A 24,145-nucleotide genomic window follows, 5' to 3' on the forward strand; every position below is an offset into this window, starting at 1 on the left:
AACAGAAAAAGATGTCATGTTTTTGAACTGAGGGAGGGTAAGTTTACATTGGGCATGAGGAAGAAATTGTTTACAGTGAGACACTGGAACAGGTTGCCCAGAGAAGTTGTTGAAACCCCATCCCTGAAGTTCAAGGCCAGGTTGGATGGGGCTTTGAGGAAATCTCATGGAAGGAGTCCCCATCCACGGCAGGATGGCTGGAACTAGATGGTCTTTAAGGTCCCTTCCAACCCCAACCATGCTGTGATTTAGTTCCACATAATTCTATTTTTACTACTTGTCTGAGTTAATAGCAACACTTCCACCTAAGGTAATAGAATAAGAAGAGACACTGAAAGCTCTTGATAAATACCTAAGAGTTCTTTCAAAACACAGGAACAGCATAGGGGCTGGTTAAAAGGTATGTGTCAAACATACTTTTCCCAGCACCCAGTTCCATCTGTTCAGAACTGGAATCTCTTTACCCAGAAACAAAATTCCAAGATTCCCCAATTTATATTTATCCCAAGATATAACAGAGTAGAAAATCTTGTGGCACAAGAAGTCTAGAAACTTGGAGACAGGCATTTCAAATTATGAATCACCTCCACCCAAAATAAGTACATCAATTTCAACAAAATTTGGTACAAACCAAATGTTTATCAAACAAAAAGCCTGACATGGTCTCTTGAAAAACAAAAAACAATCCACCCCCAAATACCAATCCTCCATCTGAAGCATGTTATGGGTTTGAAATTTTTTCTTAAAGTAAGCTTCCATACCAAAAGCAGTCCTGGAAAAGATCTGAGATTGATTATGACAGATTCAAGACAAATGACAGGTGCAAATCTTGGCTCCAACAATCTTCCTGTATTTTCATGTTGTTCTCTTCTCAATATTTGTTTCTCCTTTTCTTACAACACTATTACCTCTCTTCTGATTTTACTTCCCCTCTCCTCATCCCATCTACTTTATTACCTTTTTTATATTCACTATCTACCTCTAAGCACTTGAAAACTGCGGGTCACCACTATCCAACAGGCCAACCTAAGGGGCAGCCTCCAAGTGGTAACAAGCCTTACTCTTACTTTTTGTTTAATAAAAGTAACATTTTTTTCTCATTTGATATGTATCACTAACTACTACTACAGTGGGTCAAATAAATTTCCTCATTTTTTAAACATTTACTCAACTGAAGCTGAAATCATACAGTCAATTACCAAATATGTCCATTGTGCATAGAAATATGCATCTTAAACCACATAAAGGAACAGCCTTCAAGCAAGTCAGGAAGCACTCCTCTCACATTGGATCTTTCACTGGACTGAGAGGGGCAGGTCCTGAAAGTCTCTGCAGCAGGCAGTGCAGCATATCAAAAGATTGGCGTTACTTTAAAAATTTTTTTAAATTATTATTTTTAAAATCATCTCCTTTTGCTTTCCCCATTCCTACTTTCATCCACAAAGAAAGATCTTGCTCACCTGCAAATAGTTTTCAAAACTTCACAAGTTAAATTCTTACCCTCTCTAGGTCCTGCCTTAAATGCATGAACATCCTCATGCGAGTATGAATGCTATCTTCTTTTGGCTGCACCAAGCCATTTTCTTCATCCTCCTTGGGAGGAAACAATGGTTTGTTAAAGTTACTTTTTCGCTTTAATTTCCAGTAATTGTAGATGAAGTCTACAGCAAGTTTAGGAAGGCCCAGCTCTGCTGCAACATCCTCCACTTTTACTAGTGAGTAAAACTCTTCTTCCAGCTCTCGGAGTTTTTGGGCTCGCAGGCTCGTTTTCTCACTCTCTGTTTGCTTCTGCTCTGACACGCTCTTGGGGTGCTCCTCAACATCAGGCAGTGAATTCTGTTTGTTCTTGCTGTGCTTTAGACAATATGACTTGAACTTGACCTCATCCCCATCATCCAGGATAGTCTTCATCTCTAAGCTATGCTCAAAGGCACAGGTGACATGAAAGGCAGTGATGCAGCTTTTCACGGAGCACTGCATACAAAATAAAACAAAAAGCCTCAATTACTAACAGTAGCAGCAAACCAGAAAAAAAGGACATAACTACCTCAACTACATGAAAATCCATCCCTACCAAAACCTATTTCCTACACATTCTTAAAAATAGTACCTTTGAAGATGGTATTACCCAATTTAGTATTTTCTTGTTTGCAAAGAGTGTTCAGTGGAAGGAATTTTCTGCCCATCTTTGATACACATAGTAGTGCCTCTTAAACATCTCAGCCTTATTCAAAAGGCAGCAATCCAGACTAATTCCTAAATCCTGTCCAGTCAACTAATTTGATAGCAAATGGCTATGAAGAAGCACACATCTGTCCAACAGTCATCTCCATTGTAAAACATCTCTGAACACAGGAAGAACAAAGTGCAAAACTGAAATTGCCCTTCTGACAAATTCACCCCTGCAGAGTCACTATGGGACAAGTACGTACCTGAATGCAAGCACCAGTTTTCAGTTTGCATAAACTACACACTAGAGCCCATCGACTTGGTGGAATGTGAGACACCTTTGTGATTGGCTCCATCCTTTCTGGGCAAGCAATACTAACCTGTAAAGAAACAGAACAGAGTAGAAAACTGTTATCAAAGGGGAAAAAAACCCCCAAGCTCTCCATTTATAACAGAAGAAGAAAGCCATTCATTTCTCTTACTGCAAGATCTCCATGTGCTCATACTTCTTAGAAAGGGACCCCAAAAGATCCCACAAGCAGGTGATAGTGTGGAATACTATCAGTTTAACCTGGTGACTAAAAGTTGCAATTATTCAAAACATTCGAGGCACTTACAGCACTCCCTTGTTATGAATCAGTGCCCTGGTTCCAGCCAGGACAGGGTTAATTTTTGCAGTAGCCAGGAGGGAGCATGGCTAGGACTCAGAGGTTAGTCTATACCAGCTCACATAATTTTCTGAGGACAGGGGGAAGGGCTCTCTTCTGGTCAGGGTGTGGCGTGAAGCGAGTGGTCAGGTAGTGTTGGCTCCTTCGTTACTGACAGTGCAGCTCTTACTGTTTATTTTCTTATTTCACTGCTGCTTCCAGTAAATTGTTCTTATGTAGATCAGTGATCTTTACCATTTGTGCCTCCAAATCTCCTCTCCAGCCTGCTGCAGAGGAGGGGGGAGTGGCACATGGTTTGAAGTGCTTCAGTAGGAACACTAAATTGGGGAATACCATTCCTAAACCACTACCAGTTGAGAGACTGCAGCAAGTGATACTTAAGTTTTTTCAATTCCCTTGTGGTTTTGTTTCTGGTTTTTTTCCCCAGTGCTGCTTTCACAGGTCTAACTTAAAAAGTGCCAAAATACAAGCCCCTCAGAACAAAACAGGAACACTTTCCTGAAAAGCTCTTTCTATAAAATCCCTAGATCTGCTACAGTATCTACTCCTGTCAACTCAAGATTTGGGACAGAACCAGATCTATCAGTCAGCAGCCAGGAAAAGCCTTGCTTCCCAGCCCTGCCTCTCCACTAAGCATTCCCATTGCAAGAGGTGATACTATACTAACTGATTTCCTAACTATGGATTGTATCAAACATAATTTGAGAAAAAACACAACAAGCTTCTCTTATTGCAAAGCAGGATATATTGTCTTGTGCTAATGTTCACGTACTTAGACTGGATGATCAATTTGTCTCTGGTAGACCAGATTAAAGATATTACTAAAAGAAAGAAAGAAAGAAAGAAAAAAACAGATACAGACAGAATAGCTTTTCCTATTCTTTGTTATATTAACTTCCACATATCCATTGTGATAGAAGTTTCTCAGTTGCCTGTTGTCTATACAGGGCAATGAGGACTGTCCTCTATGATTTGGACACCAAAACAGATATATCTGTATCTGTAGGCATCCCTGAGCCCCTCCTGACAGGATTTATCCAAGCATAGAAACAAAAACTTGGCCAGCTCTGAATGACTAACATGCAGAACTGAGCCAATATGAGAATGGCACATGGCAGAAGATTTCAGTGGGATAACTGTCCCAGGAACACCAGCCTCCAAAAGTTTGGATTTTGACACTTCTACAACACTTTTTGAATTTAGCAGCTGCGTGCCTTGGAGGGCTACCTGGCTGAAGCAAAACCACAATGCTGATACTAGCTAGGAAGCTCTCCCACACTTTCTAAAAGCAATTCCTCTGAATAGAGCAGACCAGTATTTCCTGTGGTGGGATATGGGCTTCTTCCCAAAGGTGTCAAACCTAAGAATTCAAAGAAAGGAGGTTCCTAGGTCATGCTCTGTGGCACTGTGAGGCCAGAAGAAAGCTGATGGCTTAAAAAAGCAGGTAAGGATGAGATTTCAACAACAATTATTTTGGTTTTTTGGAAAATTTTAAGAGCATTACGCTACAGTAATTTTCATAGATTAACTTCACAATAAGAGTCACCCATGGAAATTGGGGTTGTATGAATTAGTTTAACATGTGATAATTAAACTGGTGACTTTACAAGAACCAGTAGCTGTATTTCCTAGCTTCCCTTTGGGGGTACACTATCAATCACTTGATGCACATACTCATTTTGAAACCTGTTTAATCCCTGAGGATGAAAAGCTTTGCTTCAGCAGACCTCCTCAGTGAGGTAGACTTACCCAAAGATAGCAGTGCTAAGTCATAGTTGCTATGCTCAGAATATTTTTGCTATTCTCTCCTTATCATACATTGCTTTAAGGATCATTTAAGTAGGTGGAAAAAACAGCTTTGCAAGAGATTACTCAGTTCATCATTTCCACATTAGAAAAAAAAAAAAAAAAGCTGACCAGCAGTTCATGCATTAATGACATAAATTGACTCAGATATATGTTTGTCACAGTACTTCCTCCTCTGATCTGCCAAGTGCAAGCCCACATCTTCTGGAATATACTGAGGTGAACCGGCTGCACGGCATTTCCAAAAGTCTTCATTAGGAAGACACTGAGATGCTTCAGAAGGTTCAAGTTTTAAAGAAGAACAGGCAGGCAATATGTAATGCCCTCATGAGATAGAGGCAACAAACAATTTAACCTCTTGTGGCCTTCCTATAAATTGGTGGAAAAGTGACAAGACTGTCCCTGGAATGCCCAAATAGTTCAACAAAAACATGGTCATCATTCTTAAATATTATCAAATGTAGCTTTTTTACTTCCAAAAGGAAAGAGCCTAACTTGACCATGCTCAAAACAGCTGGTTACAAGTTGCACAGGTATTTTTGAAACAATATTGTACTAAGATTGGCTGTTACCACTACACTAAGAGACAAGACTTCCTTTAGGAATTAAGGGATTGTGTCAATGTATCAGGTTGTCTATATTCTTTTCAAAAAGAAACCAGAATCTGCCATGATTTTTTTCTGGAGACTAAGTAATACCAGCTTTCCCCTGGGCTTCCCAGCAGGAGCTGGGAATTTATGTAGACCTTTTTTCCCCTGTCCCTCTCTGCCCCCTTAAATGTTCTCCCTGCTTCTTCCCCAGAGGAGACCCATAAGGTCAGGAAACATTTATATTGGAAATACTGTTCATTCAGCTTGTAATGCTGGCTGTTGATATTACCCCACTTTGTAAAAGCACAAAGAGGCACTTACAGAGTCAGGTGCAATTTATTTATACTGGCCTCGTGCCACCTGCATGTTTCTGCAGAGAGGAGTCAAGGCAAAGTCTGTTTGAACTTTGCTGCTCACAAGGGATCCAGAGAGCAGAGGCCAACCTTTTCATCCCCCAAGAATTCCCATTCCAAGGCAGAAATGATCCATCTGCCATAACATGTAGTCATTTTCTCCATTTCTTCACCTTGCATCAGGTTAGATCTTGACTGCTATACTCTGAAGAAGTTCAAAGAGTGGGAGAGAGTGAAGACAATGGGTTGTTGAAGCCTATTATCTGCAACTGTTGTGCACATGATCAATCACCCTGCTGTCCTCTGCTTCCCTGCTAACTGTGCCACCAACAGCTGCACCAGTACACAGGGATCTCCATCAGGCTGGGAAGGGCAGCCCAGTGGCTTGAGCACAGTCACTCACAACAGCTGCTCCGGACAGTCAATTTCGTCTTTCCTCTACAGGCGGGGGGGTTAGCACCTTCTGCTTCAGCTAACACCACACTGACTGGCAGAGGACATACCTGTAATAGGTTATCTAAGGCAGAGAAAGACCTTGTATTTCAAAACACTCAATACAGGTTTTCTGGTATCTGTGTTTCCTTTTTTTTTTTTTAATTTAGAAGAATGCCTTTTAAAAAAACATGAAACAGACCACATATTTACACTAAAGCAAAGTAAAGGCAGAAGAAAACGAGGATATAAATCAACAATGAGTACACTTTGGAAAGTAAAAACCTTTAAATGTCCCAATCAGTCAAGGGAGCATAAAGAAAGCCTTTAAACAGCATTAACTCACAAGGAAGGCAGGGAAGAAAACACATTTTAAGACAGTGCTGAATGAATTAATTCAGGAGAATACCTGGCGCAATTGACTGCAACAATGCTAGACTACACTTGGTGACTCACGAAGCCTCTTTGAACCTTTTGCCACAAGACACAGACATGTTTATAGCCCCCTCCTCCCTGCATTCTGCCTTGCTCCACTTTGTTAGGGCCACAAGAGGAAATACCAGTGACTCTATAATTAATCTGTTTCTTTCACGGAGTTCCAGCATGCTAGTACCTTGGGAAGAGAAAAAATGAGATATGAGAATACACATTCTCCCCTAAAGCATCCATACCTGGGTTTTCAAGCTCTATGTCTTTCTTGCCCCTTGCAGCACATAAGGCCACTCCAGACAGGAACTGACCTGCCATTTTAGTAGAGATTTACAAAGGTTTTTTCTGGCTTCTCTGGTAACTGAATTGTTTTACCAGTGACTGCACACAAGCCCGAGAGAGAGAATGGCTCCAAGAGGCATTTCCCTGCAGGCAGGTGCCACCTCTTCACTATGCCTGACACACTTGCTATTGGTGTGGAGGGGTGGAGGTGTCCAAAGCCTGGAATCACTAAATGGGCTGTGGAAACAGCTGGATTCAAGCTCTCCCACCGTGAGTGTCCCCCAGCAGCTTCTCTTCCTCAGCCAGAGGGAGGTGGGCAGGAAGGAAGCCAGTGTGTGCTTCCTGCCCTGCCATCACCTGCTCCCAAACCTCACTGTTCCTCTTCTGCTGATGAGAACAACATGGCAAACACATGCAGAATGGACCTCTTAGAAAAAACAGTCAGCTCAGAGCCAAGGAGAGCTTCCAGTCAAGACACTTAATAAGTACAGGAGGAGAAATGATTTTTAAAAAATAAATATTTTTTGTTTTCTTCTCAGCTCCTCTCTCCTTGAAGGTCAAAGAGATGCCAGAAACTACAAGAAGGCCTGAAAGGGGAAAGTGCAACTGCAAAGATTTTCTCCTTAAGAAGCAGATATTAACACCCGAGACAACTAAGAATTACACATTATATCTGGTTGCTAAGTTAAAAAAAACCCCCACCAAAACAAAACACCAAAATCTTAACATCTTCCTCAAAGTTGTGCACACATTAGGCCTGTCTGCAATTGGGAGCAGAAGATTCAGAAAATACTGTATCCTTGATTTCATGGTGCTGACAGACCTGGCTACTGCTTCACATTAAACCACCTGCCATAATGCATTTGTGAAACTTACCAGAAATAAAATGTAAATATTCCAAGTGCAGAATTAAACATAAACTCCATCTATACCTAAGTGAACTTTCTGTTTTACAGAACTACACTGTGATGCTAAACTTGATTCAAAATTGAGGAGAAGTGTAAAACTTCATTATGACACTCTCCATATATGTTATGTACAGATTTATCAAAAAAGGCTTTACTTATGAAGCATAACATGGAGTTAAAAATTCTCATCTCCCCACCATTCAGAAAAAACCTAATTCAAAGAAACCTTAACTACAAATTTTAGCATACATCCTATAGAAATAATACAGTGCAGGCATTCTTTAAACAAACAAACACAACTAAGAAAAAAAGTGGAGGTATTAATGCAAATTACACATGCATCTGAGCACACAAATTCATCAAAAAATAAGAGAGACAATGAAGCTGCAGTTGTAAGATACAGCATATTTCAGCAGTCCTTTCTAGCAGGTCACAGATACCATAACGACACCAAGAAGTGATTGCTGAGTAAATGGAGGTAACAAAGTGACTCATTAATAGAACATAAGCTGGACTCTATCCGAGTCTTCACAGACTGAGAAGGCTTATCAGAATAAACCCCAGTATTATGTCAGACAAAGACCTTAAATCACGAGAATGTAAAAGGGCAGATGATGGAACAAGAAGGAGGAGGACAGGACAGAAATTAGGTTTTTACCTCTGGAATCCAAAGAGCACAGCTCACATGTGCCCACTTGGTCCCTGTCCTGGTAGCTTTCATGGCACCTCCTCTTTTGGGACAGAGGAGGCACTGAGGATGTATTCCCAGGACGCAAGTGCGACACAGCCAGCTCCCTTCAGGTACTTTTAAGATACCATAGCAAGCCTTGGAGAAAAACAGATACTGGAATCATTGTGCTGAAACGATTTCACACACAAGCATTCATATTCACACAGAGGAAAGCTTGCAAAAAGTAAAGGCACAATCTGGCCTTCACTTAATCTTTCTGTGATTTCTTTACCTTAAAATGAGCCAAGTGATCCAAGAGAGAAACAGCCTCAAAAGCAATCGTTTTTACATCTGTTTATAAAACATATCCATTGTGACTGCACAACAGCACTGGTGTTATGAACCTTCACCTTTGCTTTTAGTGACTTTTAAATTTCTGAAGTGAACAACATAGACATTTCTTTAAATTAGCTTCTGTATTTAATACTAAAATCACAATTTCCTACCGCTAAGAACTTAACACTCTAACATAATTCTATTTAGATGTGAAGGGGTATGAACTACTTGACCAAAAATAATTTCCTGCAATGTTTGCATACTTTTTTCTTTGACTATTTATATAATATTGCAACAAATATTAAAGCATATACCAAAATTATAAGATGCTAGCTTTTATGCCTATTTCCCAAGTATTAACCACAGTATTAACCACAAGTATTTTATGCCTATTTCCCAAGTATTAACCACATGGAAAATGAGAGATTTCTTAAGTTTTGCTAGGTTTGAAAATTAAAATAAAAAAAGCAAAATAAATAGTTTGATTTCCAATTCAGATTCCTCGTGGTTCTTAATGGAACCAGCGATGGATCCTGCTGTACATACTCATCCCCCTTGCCCCCCATGAAGCTGAGCATATCTGAAATCACTGGCTGCCACCAAGGTCTAATTTCACTCAACCACTCCAAATAAAAGTTTTATCCAAAGGGTGGATATCACAGGAAATCTCATCATTTCTAACACTATCTCTGGTAATGATAGCATTAAAAGACTCAAAAGATTGGGATCATTATTTGTAACCATTCCCTCAGATTAAATCTAGAATAAAATTCCCATACTTGCCTTTCCAGCCTTCTGATTATAAGATCTTAGTATTTAATATTAAACAATATCATAAAACACTGCACATTTATGTCAGCCTTGCAGGGAGGGGGACTTTCCTGAATTAAATGTGTGAAGACTGTCTAACATAAATGTTTTCTTGATGTGACAACTCTGTAAAAGCTCAACAGGGGGAGCTGCAATCTAAATTTTACAAGTGTTCTTTTCCTCCTCTGTGGCACATTCCCACAAGAACTCTTTCTGTTACTAGAGCAGAAGTGACATTACCTCTAAGATCATATCTAGGGTGTTGGAAATGGACTGAAACCATTTTCTAATTTAAACTGATAAGCAAAGGATGCCTACACTACTAAAACAGTGTTTTCACAATGTGTTTCAGCCAGCACAACAGGGTACCATGAAGGAGGAATTTTCTCACACTCCTCCTCCCCTCCACCTCCAAACTGTGTGACAAACAGACCTGAGGCTACTTGTTGAACCAAAGCTGATCCAGATTAAAAATGAAACAAGTTGTTGTTATAGTTAGGATTAGCTCTAGCCCAGACACGCTCTCCAGTTTGTTTCAGGCAGATCCAGCACAGGGAAGAGTGAGGGGCAAGGAGGCAGCAGACCATCAACTCAAGCTTAGCTGTCAGCAGACAACCATGAGCCTTTGACTGCAAATCCATCATTACTCCTTAACAGCCACAAGCAAGGACTAAAGCAGGCAGCCCAGCATCCAGCCACATTCCTGTCACTGGCCACCTTACTGCCAACTCAGGCTCACACAGCTGCTTTACACAGGGACTCGGATCAGGAAAGCAGCTGGGCTGGAAGCCAGCCTACTCTGAGCAGGGAGGTGACAGGTCCTTTTTCACCCAGATATGTTTTCCAAATATTACTTGCAGTCAGTACAAAAATACATTAAAAAAGAAGAACCTTCTTAGTCTCTTTTCAATTTATAGCAAAACTCCCAGAATAGGATGTATACAAATCACAGGATTCATATCCCTTTTCTGACTATAAGGATACCTCTACCTGACTGTGGTGAGCTTGGGCAGTGTAAAGTCTTGGCTACATCTGAAACACTATAAACATGAGCACCATTCAGACTGAGACCATGGTTTTTGCAGGTGCTGACGCCTTCTGAAAAAGACCACTTTGTTGAAGCGCCTACACGTGGTTTCAGATGGCTAAATTTGGCTAATTAACTAGCCAGTAAACGAAAAAAACATAGCTCTGAAACAAATGATCTTTAGATTTCTCACGAATAGGCAAGCCAGTATTTCCTGCCCCGTTTATCTTCAAAAGCAGGTTTAGTAATAGGGGGGAAAATTGTTTACAGTCACAGAGGAAATACTTGCATGTCCCAAAAACACACTTTGCATTCCTGTTAGACTGTAGCTGTCCACTTGTTAACTATGCTAGGCCACTTAATCTACTGCAATTGTTAAGAGTCCAAAAATTCACCTCAGTATCGCACCACCCTCCGTATGTAGAAAACCGCAAAGTCCTCCACTTAACATTTAATACCTGTTCAAATTCCACACTTGCCTGGGTAAACTCAGACCACAGGACAGTGTCAACATTTCTGCAGGCACTAACCTGATGGACACAAATATTACACTTGTCACAAAACACCATGTCATTCCCATCTTCACTGTCTGGGGACCGGCACACATCACAGATGACGTCCTCATCATACTCGATACCCAACCCTTCTTCAGTCTCGATGGCATGATTCATATTCTCATGACAGTGCCGCTCCAGCACTTCAATTGTCTTTTCCATCGTGTTTTCATCCAGGAGCCCACATCCTACAACATGGAAAGGGAAGGGCAATTAGAGGACAGTCAGATGCTTCTGACTGAGTCAGAGAAGCAGGAAGAGAAAAAAGACAACTTCGAGCAACTAATGGAGTAGACACAGCATCTAAAAATAAAATAAAAACAGACTTTTCACTCACAGACTAATTATAACATTGTTTTATAAATACAAGTAGAAGTCCTACTTGAGTAAAAGTTTAAGTTTTATATAAACCACAAGGTTGCACGTTGAAGAAAATACTACAGCATAAAAGACAGCAGTTGCTGTAACTGCTAGCTGCTCCCATACAACCTTTCCTGCACCTGCATCATTTTACGAAACACCAATGAAATCCAAAAATCACACACTGTGTTCTTCTGAAGACTAATGCCCTAGAAATAAAACTTATCAAGAATACTTCATATCTTATAATGATACAGAAGTTGCACCACCCAGTACCTCTATGTCCATTGTGATAGTGATCAAAGCATGATGATTATGAAAAGTGCTTTTATTTTTCTGATTTTTTTTTAAATAAAGTAGTAGATAAATACACTATTGCAATCTATACTATCTGTTCACTCAAACACTACACATGCTATATATACTCACCACTAATCAAACTTAGCATAAGCATGACCACTTAGAAAGTATTTGCTGTGAGACTAGCCTTCAGCTTGCAGCTTCAGGACATGCACTGTGTAAGAAATCCTACAATGTTCACAGCTATAAGACATCTCCAAACTGCATCTTACCAAAATCCTTGGTCAAAACTGATCATGATCTTCACAGTTTACAATTTACTCAGGCCTTCAAATGCTGGGGTATTAATGTAACATTCATCGCAGAGGCTAATATTTTAACTAAGCCTAATTGTGATTCCTTGTTACAAACAATAAACAGGGAGAGTTAAATTGTTCTCTCCCATGCCCTAATACTTTCTCATTCCCTGAATTAAAAGAATTACAGAATCAGTCAGGTGGGAAGGGTCCTACAGAGGGCTTCAGCCTCTGCCCCAGCTCCAAGCAGAGTCAACAGTAAATCAAAAAAAGGCTGTTGCTAAAGAGATATGTCTAGTCAGATCTTGAAAACCTCCATGGATGCCCCCTTGAAAAGCTAACAGCTTTTGCTAACAGCATTCCTGTATGCCTGGGAAGCTTGTCCTTGCTTCTAGTTCTTATATACATCCTTGGGCACTGGAGCTCAGTCATGAACTCCCTACTTCACCAAACCAGTCTCCCAACACATCTACTCGTTTTCCTGAATGTATAAGTGGAACTTTCTTGTGCTTGGAGGACAGTGTCCTTAAACTTCTGCTAGGTCTCTTCAGTAATTCCACTCTTCAGAGCTGCCTCCCAGATCCCACCCAGTTACTTAAGTAGAAACATGCTGTCCTGAAGTCCAAGACCAGAAAAACTACTTCTTCTCCTCACTCCCCTCCGGGTCTGTCACCACTATTTATTTCATAGCTGTTATAGGCAATGCTGCCAGTGATTATCATCACTGCTCTACAGGTCCTTCCTATTTTATTAACAGAAAATCCAGGAGATGCCAACCTGTCCTCCCTAAAGGACCTGCAATCACCCATGGAAGAATACTAGCCACACAGGCTATTCCACCACAATTCAGTTATTCCACTGATAATTCCAATATTATTTTCCACAGCTCATTCCTGTTCATAGACCTCTATACCCACAATTTGCATGGAAAAAGAAAGTTTACTTGGCTGATTTTAAATGGGCTAGCATGTGTGAAACTTAATTACTCTGTTGAGAACCCAGCATGAAAGCTCCTCAGAACTCTGAATTTGTAGATATGTTCCAAGTTTAAGAAATGGAAACATCTGCTTTCCCAACATAAAATCTTTAACTTTTGAAGTCCTAAAATTAATTCCACCTGGTGTGGGCTTTTTCTCTCTTGCCTCAGTCTGCAGAAATTGCAGATGATTTTGGTTGTGAAGAAATTTTTAGGCACAATACGAAAAATATGAAACATTAAGAGATGAAGAAAGTAATTACTTTTTTAGCTCCTGTTTATCTTAGCATTTCCATTCAACTCTAATTCAGCAATCTTTAAGAGACCTTACACAGCAGGTGACAACTCAAACAGCAGAAATTAAGTGCAGCTTTTAAAATGAGAACATGTTGTGGAATTACCCATTTCTGTAAGCTCTTCATTTAGCTCCTGGAGCCAAAAGATGTCCATGTCATCCAAGTCATAGCGACACACAGATTCTGCTAGTTCCAAAATGTTGATGTAACCTGGTTCTGTGGGTTCTTGGCTGGAACAGTGGATGTATTTCCTGGGTCGTGTATACAGTACTTCTTTTACTTTTTCTGCTACAACCCTGTGAGTGAAAAGAAAAAAAATACTTACAGCTTTTTAAGACCCATCCTTGAAAGACATAAAATATTTGCTGTAAGTGCAAAGAAAGCTGGTGTTTCACACATTTTAAACTAACCAGTAGGTGTAGTCAGGCTAGGGAGATATGACATTTACAGAATCCTTTTTTTCACCCAAATTGTTCCAAGGTTTACTGCATATACAGAGTTCTTTTTAAAATGTAAGCCTGTGCATATGATTTTCAATTTAACAAATGCTGCTAGTATGACAAAGCAACTGTTTCTGAAACCCACAGAAAGTATTATGCACAAAACCAATACAATCTCTGTCCTATAATATTCCTAAATGCTATAAGGTAATCTTGCCGACCGATCTCTTGAAAACACCAGCTTTTCCACAAAAGCTTAATTTATTCTACTGTAGTGTCTGTGTGCATTTGGGAAACAGTCTACCCCTATTTTGTAAATGACACCTTATCCACATTACAAATACATTATTTTTGTTATGCAAGAAACATTCTGATGCCAAGCAAAAATGTAAAGGGGAAAGTCATCCAAGAAGCAAGGGAGAAAAAGATTTGTGTTCTCAACCTTTCAACTATTTTCGGAGATAAAACTCAGTGTTTGATTAGTTTGATTTTGGAATGGAAAGAACAATCTTAACTAGATAAAGTTCAACCTTTCTCTGAATTCAATGCAAAAAGCCCTAGACATGGAAGGAAGCCAGAGAGATACAGAAAGGAACAGTGCCATGCATGAGCAGCTCTACATGCTTTCTGGAACCGACCCTCCACAGGACAAGGAAAAGATAAAAACTGTGGAAAATAAGGCAGCAAAGAAGGGGCAGCTGTCAAGCTGTATCCCACATAATTCTTACTGGACAATGTGGATTATCAATGTTAGCACAAACAATGTCCTTCTGCCAGTCTTCATCCCCCTTCACCCTGCTCATCTTTTCCTCTAACTCCCTTGTGAGCTTTTCTTTTCTCTGGTCCAGCCAAATCTATACCAGTTTTTTCCTCTAATATAATACTGCTGGTATGAGATGTAATATATTTACTTTTAATAACTTGGTACTGACAATAGCCTCGCTGGAAATTAAATTATGCTGGCTCAGCGCTTTCACTGGACAATTCATTTATCTTCATCTTGAAGACCACGCTGGCAATAACCTTTCTACGTTGAAACACGCTTTGTTTCCACCAGGAAGGGACGCAGGACTACAGTGCTGTGCTTCCCTAGTCTAAACACAGTGGGAGAGAACAGAAGATTCTTTATTTATCTCCAGAATCTGAGATCACTGAACTTCTATAATGTTAAGCAGCCAACTGTGGTGAGAGAAGGTAGAAAGGGTTAAAACATTGAGAATAACCAAAATTAGGTTATTTAAACAAATGAGTAATTTTACCACGTCTCAGTGATTACTGCATGCCTAGTTCAAGTAATATGCATAAGATATGGGTTTATTTTTAATTTATTCAACTCCCCATACTCAAATAAAAAACAGCTTTTAATCCATAGCAGCATGTGACTGAGGAAAAAAAATCTTTTTACACTCACAATGTAGATACTGTAACAGTGTGCAGACAGAGTGAGATATGGACTGAAATGTTTTCCAAATTGGCACTTGTGTGGTTTAAGAACATGTCTGAAGGCTGCTACACTGAAGATTTAAACATACCAACAGAGAAAAGCTGACTGCACTTAGACAGCTTGGTTTTGAGAGACCATCTCCTCTGAGTTGACATTTTGTGCACATGATCCACGTCTGATCACCAATACCTGAGAGAAGGCTGTGGAATAGTTTCTGGACTGGCTGGAACCTGAACTCCTTTCTCCCATTCTTGTTTCCACGTGTCCGCAAAGACGTAATACTCATCAGGGTTGACATGGTGAGAATCTGGTAGTTTCATGGCACTAATGAGATCCTTGCGGAACACCTGTAGGAAACATAGAGTGAAAAGATGGCTCTGAGAAAGAGCGTTGCGCTAAAGAATGTGGCAGGTATTTTTCTTAATCTACACTGAAACAATGCATATACATTGAGGACTTTTTTTAGAGATTACCAACACAAGTCAATTTGAAACTACCTAGATTATTGATTTTTAGTGTATTAGGTACAGTACGGTAAGAAGTTTACACTGATTCAAAACCATGGCGCTGCCCAAAGGCTAATCAGAAGGAAAGGAGGCCTGCATCTGATTCAAGACTCCTCACCCTATTTTCAGTCAGTTTATTGCCACTCTGTAGGCTTTACCCTAACTTAGACACAAGGCAGCATATCCTTTTCTTTCACTCAGTTCACCTACTTTAAACTGTCATATTCATCAGGGGCTACAAACAGTTGCCATGGCAAAACTGATGGATAGGCACTTGCTTATTTATTAAAACCACTTGAAGTTTTATTGGTTGGGATCTCTGAGATCAAAGACGAACAGCTGCCTTTGCTGGAACACAAGACCTGTGTTGCTCTGTGCCTAAGCAGGGATGGACAAAATTCAGCCTCAGCATCCTTCAGGAAACCTATACAATGAAACACCACCCTCATACAAAGCAAACTATCAGCAACAAATCTCCAGCCATAACACTTGGCTCAAGGGAGTTAAGTTTTTACAAGCATGTAAACATGATTATCAGCCATCTCAAAGCTTACTGAATGTCAGTATCTGTCAACTACAGGTGTGTACAATTTAAATACATGGCCTATGTATCCCCTGTGGGTTTTTTCCTCTACTGCTACACTGCACCAGATTAATATTCAGTAAAGCAAAACAGTGACTGTGACTTGGTTTTAGGGAGACACTGCAACTAATTAACTGTATTATTGTAATGAGAAATCAAATCCTCAAAGGGCAATAAAATGAAATGGAAAATGTCCCTGCAATAAGTTGTGACAGGTTTTACTCTCTTCTTACTAATTCCGTTTTATAACCAGAAGAGTAATAAACTATCTCAGAGGCCAATATCTTCGTGTACCCTTTTCAATTTGACAGTACCAGACTGGTTATGCCTACTGCAAAAACTCTCAGCTGTTCTTGGAAATCATCAAGTAAACATTATTTTAAAAGGCTCTGTGCTAAAACAGGTATTGAAATAGCTGCTGGTGACCTGGAACATCAGCGTTACTTCATTATGTTCTACAATTGCATCTCATATGGGTGGCCAGGAGAGCAAGCTGACCAAGGGAACTCAAACTCACAGACTCAAGGCTCTTGTATGTGCTATTAATGTGTTATCTGCCTTGGTTCAGAACAGACTGTTCACTGCTGCCTTCTATATAAAACTCCTCAGGTACCTAACAGGCCTGTATTAAAATCTGAATGTCAAGAGTGAAAGCATTGAGACTGAAAGCATCCATTTTTTCAAGCACTATATGTACACACCAAAAATAAAATGTAAAATTTTTTATGCCACTTAAAAGGCATTTTTAGTTTTCTGTGTTACAGGTACAGAACCAGAATTATGAGAAGCACTAATAGGGCACAATTCCAAAGAACACCAGAAGGAAGAAGTCTGATACAGGAAAAGTGTAATGACTGGTTTAATTACCAGAAAATATTTCTCAAATCTTATCTCAGGTAAGTGCTATACAAACTACCTTTTCAGACACTTCCAGAATATAAAAGTGAAGTACTTCATATCAAACCCACTATTTTCTTAAACACTAGATGAAAAAGGCTATTAAAGGCATCAGTATTCTAACTACATTGCTTAGCAGCAAATCTTCTGATCATCCATTATGTATGTGAACTGTATCTATTTTTAGAGCACAAAATCCCTGGAGCATGAACTTCTGGGTTTCTTTTGACTGTTGTAAGTACTGACCACATCATCACTACGCCACAATATTAAGTTCTCTGCTTCAGATTTCTACAACTGACAGTACAGGTACCACTGAAGGTCAAAGATTTAACCAATAAAAAGGTAACCGTTGAAACCTTAAGGGACTCTAAAACTCACCTAAGACTTCCTAAGAATTGCCTGTTCATACTCGTGATTAACAGTGCAATTGAGGATTTCCTGCAGACACTTGGAATCACTACAATCTTTAGCTCTCGTCATTCTTCATTTCCTCACACGCGGCAAAGCAGGGTCTTCCAACAGTAAAATACTCTCAGACGGCAACGTATGAGAATATTCAGTCTGTATTTCCTTTGTTTTGGAAGTAAACCAAAATACCCAGGGGACCCAAGGAGAGTTTTCTAACAAATCAAGTAAATTCTACTTCAGCAGTCAGCCTCAAGGCTATGAACTAAGCCATCTACACAAGAGCAGCACACACGCCCTCAGGATTTAGACAACCAGCTTCTCCTCATGGCTGTTTCTTTTCCAACATTTATTTGAAAAACAATACTGCTCCTTTACTAACTGTGTCCACAGAACGACAGCTAGTCTTCTCCACAGTACACACTCTCCACTCCTGGCAAGGACCACCTTCATTTTCAGTTAGCCCATGAAGTGCAGTGGTCATCTTTCAACCACCCCAAAGTAGTTCTACTTCTTACCTTATGTAAAGTACAACCCCATAACTTTATTTTAACATCACCTGTAATACCATACATATTGAAAATACCTGAAAAACAAGCATGCCACAGCTAGGCTAACAAGGTATTCCCATCCAGAAACATCCCTCATCACAACCAGACTCAGCTGGTGTCTTTAGCACACAACAGAGAAAGGCCTTGCAGAGCTCAGCTATAGCCGAGTGCAGCTCACAGAGCCGGCTGTGTACACACAGAAGTGGGAAACTCCCCACCACTCAGAGCATTCCACAGTAGTTACTTGGTGACAGTGGGATTTTTTAAAAATAATTTTTAGCAAGAGAGAGCATGAAAGTACAAATGAGTTTTAGCCTTACGATGCAAGACTGCTTGACCTGAACTTAAAATTTCATTTTACTGCCAGGAATTTTTAGCTTCAACCAAAAACAGTGTAGCACTTTGAGTGAACGACATCAATGAAATGTGTCTGCTTATGTCATCATTGTCTCATAATCTAATCTTTACTATTTCAGTGAGAAATAGTAATTAGTCTATTACATACTTCATGCTTTAGGACTGGGGCTTAAATCTAGAACAGAAGACCTTGTTCTTTAGTCATGTTGTGGCTTTAAGTCCAGGTGGAAATGAAACACAGCTCAGCCGCTCGCTCAACCCCTCCCCTGTCCTCCCCCCCAAATCCAGTGGAATGGGTAGGAGAATCAAAGCAAAACTTGTATGTTGAGATAAGAACAGTTTAATAATCAAAAATAAAGTAAAATACAATCATAATGGTAAATAATAGTAACACATGATAATAAAAAGGAAAAACCCAAACAAGTGATGCACAATGCAGTTGCTCACCACCCACTGACCAATGCCAGACCCTGCTTCCCAAATCCAGACCAGCTCCCCTTCCGGGTAACTCCCCCAGTTCATGTAACAAGTCCATGGTGTGGATTACCCCTTTGGCCAGTTTGGGTCACCTTCCCCAGTTATGCTCCCTCCCAGTCTTTTAGGTTTTGTGGTTCGTTTGTTTTTTTTTTATTGCATACCTCCTCGCTGACAGAGCATGAGACATATAAAAAACCAAGTCCTTGACCTAGGATTAACATGAATTACCAAATAACCAAAACATCAGTGTGTCATCAACACCATATTAATTCCAAATCCAAAACACAGCCCTGCAACAGCTATTGAGAAGAAATTAGCTCTACCCTAGCTGAAACCAGGACAGGTCAATATTAGTGTTTTGCTCTGCAGTAAGTTTGCCTGGATTTGCTGAGGAAATGAGAACCTCCCAGCCAGCTCTGCAGACTGCCATCTATAAAGCCTTTAAAAGCTAAATTCTACAAAAATTCTTGAGAAATATGGATGCTCTGCTCTCCCAAAGCACTAACACACCACGAAACAATGGTATCAAAGATATGGTTCATATGTTTTATTTGTTTTGCAGACTTCTGAGTCCTATTTGGAACTTACGTTAGAAGAATATGTCTGAGGAAAATTAACTTAGAATTTATTTTAAAATGCTTCACCAAAAGCCATCTATGATTTGAACCCAAACTCCTTCTGGAAGCACTCTATGGAAATGCAATATATAATCTTCCTCACAGGACCCTGCTGTGCTTACTATGAATAAATCAAGGCTCTGAAACAAAGAATATGATTTTGCATGAAGTATCCTTATCCATTAAAGACATCAGGAACAATACAAGTAATGCTATAGAGAATTACAGTAAATACTAGCATTGAAAACACAGAATGGTCTTGACGATAAAATGGCCTTCTACAAACCCCACCTTTGATGAACAATTCAAACATCAGATCTGCATAGACTTTCCGGCACCTTCTGTTCATCACCACTGCAAACTTAAAACCACATTAAGAAAAAAATGAGTGAAATACCTTTTCCAATATCCCTCTGCAAGCTACTACCAAAGCTGACTGATGCTACTGCTCATTCACCATGCCTTGCCCAAATGCATGTGTGAGGAAAAATAAATGGATTGTGTCATCTCTTAAAAATGTAAAGAGAACCGATACTACTTCTTGTGACACTCTCTGCGCTTTCAGGTACTTTGATCAACCGCTTACAAACGCCTAACATGAATAAGTCACTTGTCACAGGCATCTAGGCCAGGACTGGGAAACACAGCTCCAAGGCTTAAGTAAATTTTGGGTTAACTGCTCTTGTTACAATCAAAGCCCACTTTATGTTGGATAGCATGTAATTGCTTCAGTCCTAAGGCTTCCCCTGCATCCAGCAGGAGCCAGCAACAGGCAGTTCAGCTCACGCCTGTCACTTAGGAAGTCAGAAGACTCCCTGCTCAGAAACACAGTTACAATTTTTTAAAAAGCAGGAGGGAACTACTATGTCCTGTCTTCCCTGCAGAAGTATATTAAATCTTTTACAGCAAACAGCATGGAATAAAGGCCAGCAGCCTCTCTAAGCAGAGAACAGCTACCATTTTCCTGGATTTTTGGTGTCCTTCCCAATCCATCTTGAATGCCAAGTTTGAAATTCCATCATCAAACACTTGAGTTTCCATAAATTACACGAGAGTTTTTCCATCATGTTGATGGTCAAATAATCTTTCTTTATTGTCCTTTGAAAGGATCTAGTAACTTTCATTCCCATAAGCATCCCCAAACATTAAGGATTACTCTACCATTGCAGCTCTCAAGTACAGGCCCTGAGCAAAGGCAATTACAAAGCAGCAGGTTTACCCCTAAAAATCACATCATAAATAATAAAATTTAAATTCTAATATGACCTATTACAAGTATAATATAGCCATACAGTATCTCAGTAGTTTATCTTTGTATGGATATTTGACAGTATGTGCAAAAGACTGCCCATTTACAGGGGACGAAGCTCCAAGAACAGAATTTGGTGAGCTCATCCTGGAAAAGTAGAATTTTTCTTGTTGACACATTACAACCTGGGCATGAAGTTTCTGAACTAAGCTACATTATAGAGAAGTGTAGAAACTTAAAGCAGGTTTGCTTTGGGTTTTGGTTGGTTGAGGGATTTTTGGCAGCAAAGTAAATAAAAGGCAACATAAATTTCAAATGGAAACGAAACTACAGTTCCAGGCACATATACCAACTGGACTGAAAAACTTAAAATGTTAAAAATGCTGTGATAGACAGGAATATGTGTAGAATTAAATGTGTAGTTCTCAAACATCCACACAATTTGGACAAGCAAGGCAATAAATCCTAATGTTAAAACCTCTACTCCCTAAAACTATTTTAACGAATTATCGAGGACTCAAGCAAATGAAATATTGTACTTTTCTTTTAAGTAGCCATGAATCTTCCTAGCCTCCTTTTACAAGCATGTATAGGAAAAGCCAGGAAATTGGATACTAAATCAACCCTACCTAACATCATGTCTCTGACAGTATCTCATGAGCCAGAAAAATGTGCAAGAACATGTCGAGTTTCCTTCTGGTTGCTAATCAGACATAAGCTTTGGATTTTGGGATTAATCCTAACAATCAATTTTTAAAGTGGTATTAATTTATACAAATACTTTAAAAAATCTGTACTTGCTATCATCTGTCCAATTCCTTTTTTAATCTTGTTTAATTCTCAGTCTCAACAACTTCCTGTAGCAGATGAGCTTCACAACCTAATTTCATGAAAAGGATATCCTTTTAATTGCTACAGATTTTCTAACTTTTGGCCTCATTTTTCAATGCCCCCGGCTGCCTTTCCTCTCCAATTCTTCCAACACAAGGACTGGCAGGACTGAAGCACTCTAGCTCTGCTGTTTCCAAACCATTCATACTTTACTGTTATGCCTGCTCATTCACTTCAAAGGTAAAATAGCTCAGCCTTTTCACAAGCAAGATCTTCCACACCTTTCTGCATTTGGGTCACCTCTTCCTAAAGAGTTCAAATAGCCTGAGAGAGTATCTCAAAGGAAAAGAAGATCATAAAAGTAACTGATGAGTTTGCACCTCCAACCTTACATATTTCTTTAAAATCAACTAACCCAAGCAGGCTAAACAGTAGCTCATGGATAATGCATGTTTGCTAGAGGTCTTGAGAAGCCTGTACACATGTCCTGGATAATTCAGAATTTTCTAAGGTAAGCATGCACATAAAACTGACAGTCTCTTATTACACATGGTACACACACAGCAATATGGTTTAACCACATTGCCCATTCATTCACAAAACAAAATCAAGCACTTTCAAACAGCAAAGAGAGTCCATTTTCTGCCAAGAGTCTAGTCTTACAGGGTGCTTCTCAGGATCAAGACCTACGATTTATGTGGCAGTTAAATGCCACTAAACAGTTTCATGTACCCAAGTAATGAATGCAGACCATTTACTTTTGGAAGACAAGCCGCATTTTACATAATAATACAGCTGTCACAATCAGCAATGAGGGATTAAAAACTACTCTTGCTGTGAAATTCAAAACCCTATTTGCAAAGAGAGGTAAAATACTGCCATGCTATATGGGAAGGGTTTTAAAAAAAAAAAGCACAATGCTAACTTAACTTCTTTGCAGTTTCAAGAGGGAGACAGGATTGAAAAAAAATATACATAAACTTGAGTGTCATGAAGATCTCTTAGGCTACTTTGTGACCCCACTAGCATAAGGGAAAAGAAATGGTCAGTCATTCAGGAAGGTCAAGCTAATGGATTTTCACTGCAAAAATTATTCCCACTACTCTGCTATCATTTTCTGCTGCAGCTTTCATGGAGACAGGAAACTGCCAAGTACAGGCTTCATGCTGAGCCAGACATCCAAATGCCTCCTACCCTGCTGCTCCCACACAGCCTACTGCTGAGGCCTGAGAGTCTCTCCTATCTATGTTTAAATCCACTAAGGGGCAAGACCACAAACGGTATGTGGCCAACATCATCATAGAAGTCTCCAAACCAGCCATGACTTTGTATTACTGGTGTGCCTCTAGCCTTAACAGAGCTAATTTATTCAAAGTAAATGCTAAAGCTAATTGAGTAACAGAATTTTTAAGTCACCATTTCAGTAGTTTGTGATAGATTGTAATCCAGAAGGGGAGCAGTGAGAGACACAGCCTTGCTTTTGACATTACATACAGAAGCACCACGGTCTGAGGAAGCATCATTACAGGCTTCCCTTGTTTTCACTTTCTTCTCCAAGAGGAAACTGGAGTAAGTTGAAACCAGGTCCAACTCAGTAACATCCCTTCTGGATTGATACAGGCTCTGGAGCTAGGCTTTGACATTTGCACTGTAACACGACATCTCTTGGCCTGGCAGTAACACCAGATGACCTCACTCCACTGAGGCCATTCCCAAATCCACCTGGATTTTAAAGGATCGGGAAGGCAATTCAAGGCAGAGCAGTCCTCAGATGCAGCCACTCATCACTTTTTACAGCCAACCTCAGAGGACACTGGCACATACACTCACTACTTGCTTGTTGGAGTACCAAACCCAAGCTTTTATTTGGAGAGAACCCAGGTACTCAGCTTGGGCTGGTAATGGTAGAGGAAGGGGAAGAAAGTCTAAGTATTCACATGCAATTTATTTGAAGAAGCAAGGCTTACTGGCATGAAAGAAAAATGAACCATGAACAAAAATATTCCCAAACAGCTATTTATAGCTTTGACCTTCTAGATTTTCTGCATCACTAACTCAAGAAACAGCCTGCTGCCTGGCAAGTAGAGGTGAATGAAAGAAGAGCAATGCCAACTTGTTACAGAGAGGCCTTGCTAAAGAGATGCTGTCAGCCTGACAATTTAAATTTCTATCTAATAGATATTAGACAACTATTACTACAAAAAGCTTGTTACAACATGAGTTTTGGAAGGGTGTATAGTGGGGTCCCTTTTCAGTATTTGCTTTGCACCCTTGTCACCACTTGATGCATAAATAATCAATTTCAATGCTCTGCTGACAAAAGCATTTCATATAATACACTTGCCAGCATATGCTTTTCAAGGGGTTGGAGGGAGCACTTGCTTTTAGCAGAAGAAAAGGAAAAATGTAAGAATAGCCAGAAGTCTTATGTACAAGAGGTAGAGCTTACTACTGTTACCTTCCCTTCCATTCCCTTTCCAGGAGAACTTAATTTGTTTCAGAGATCTTTTAAATATTGTACTC

At 39.8% G+C, this 24,145-nt stretch overlaps 1 protein-coding gene across 5 annotated transcripts in view; it reads right to left on the minus strand.

Annotated features, from left to right (window-relative positions):
* The window catches only part of JADE3 (jade family PHD finger 3), a 65,566-nt gene that overhangs the window by 5,121 nt on the left and 36,300 nt on the right, over positions 1–24,145 (minus strand). For 4 of the 5 annotated variants that reach the window (XM_017728578.1, XM_017728575.1, XM_017728576.1 and 1 more), the window contains 6 exons: positions 15,336–15,493; positions 13,368–13,558; positions 11,011–11,222; positions 8,296–8,463; positions 2,433–2,549; positions 1,501–1,974 (listed from right to left, as the gene is read on the minus strand). In XM_017728578.1, coding sequence (XP_017584067.1) covers positions 1,501–1,974; positions 2,433–2,549; positions 8,296–8,463; positions 11,011–11,222; positions 13,368–13,558; positions 15,336–15,493 — 1,320 coding nt within the window. Of the gene's footprint in view, positions 1–1,500; positions 1,975–2,432; positions 2,550–8,295; positions 8,464–11,010; positions 11,223–13,367; positions 13,559–14,613; positions 14,797–15,335; positions 15,494–24,145 lie in introns of those variants that run through there. The other variant, XM_017728579.1, reaches the window with a different exon arrangement.

The sequence above is a fragment of the Corvus brachyrhynchos genome, unplaced genomic scaffold (assembly GCF_000691975.1).
Source record: "Corvus brachyrhynchos isolate BGI_N302 unplaced genomic scaffold, ASM69197v1 scaffold92, whole genome shotgun sequence".
Taxonomy (NCBI): Eukaryota; Metazoa; Chordata; class Aves; order Passeriformes; family Corvidae; genus Corvus; species Corvus brachyrhynchos.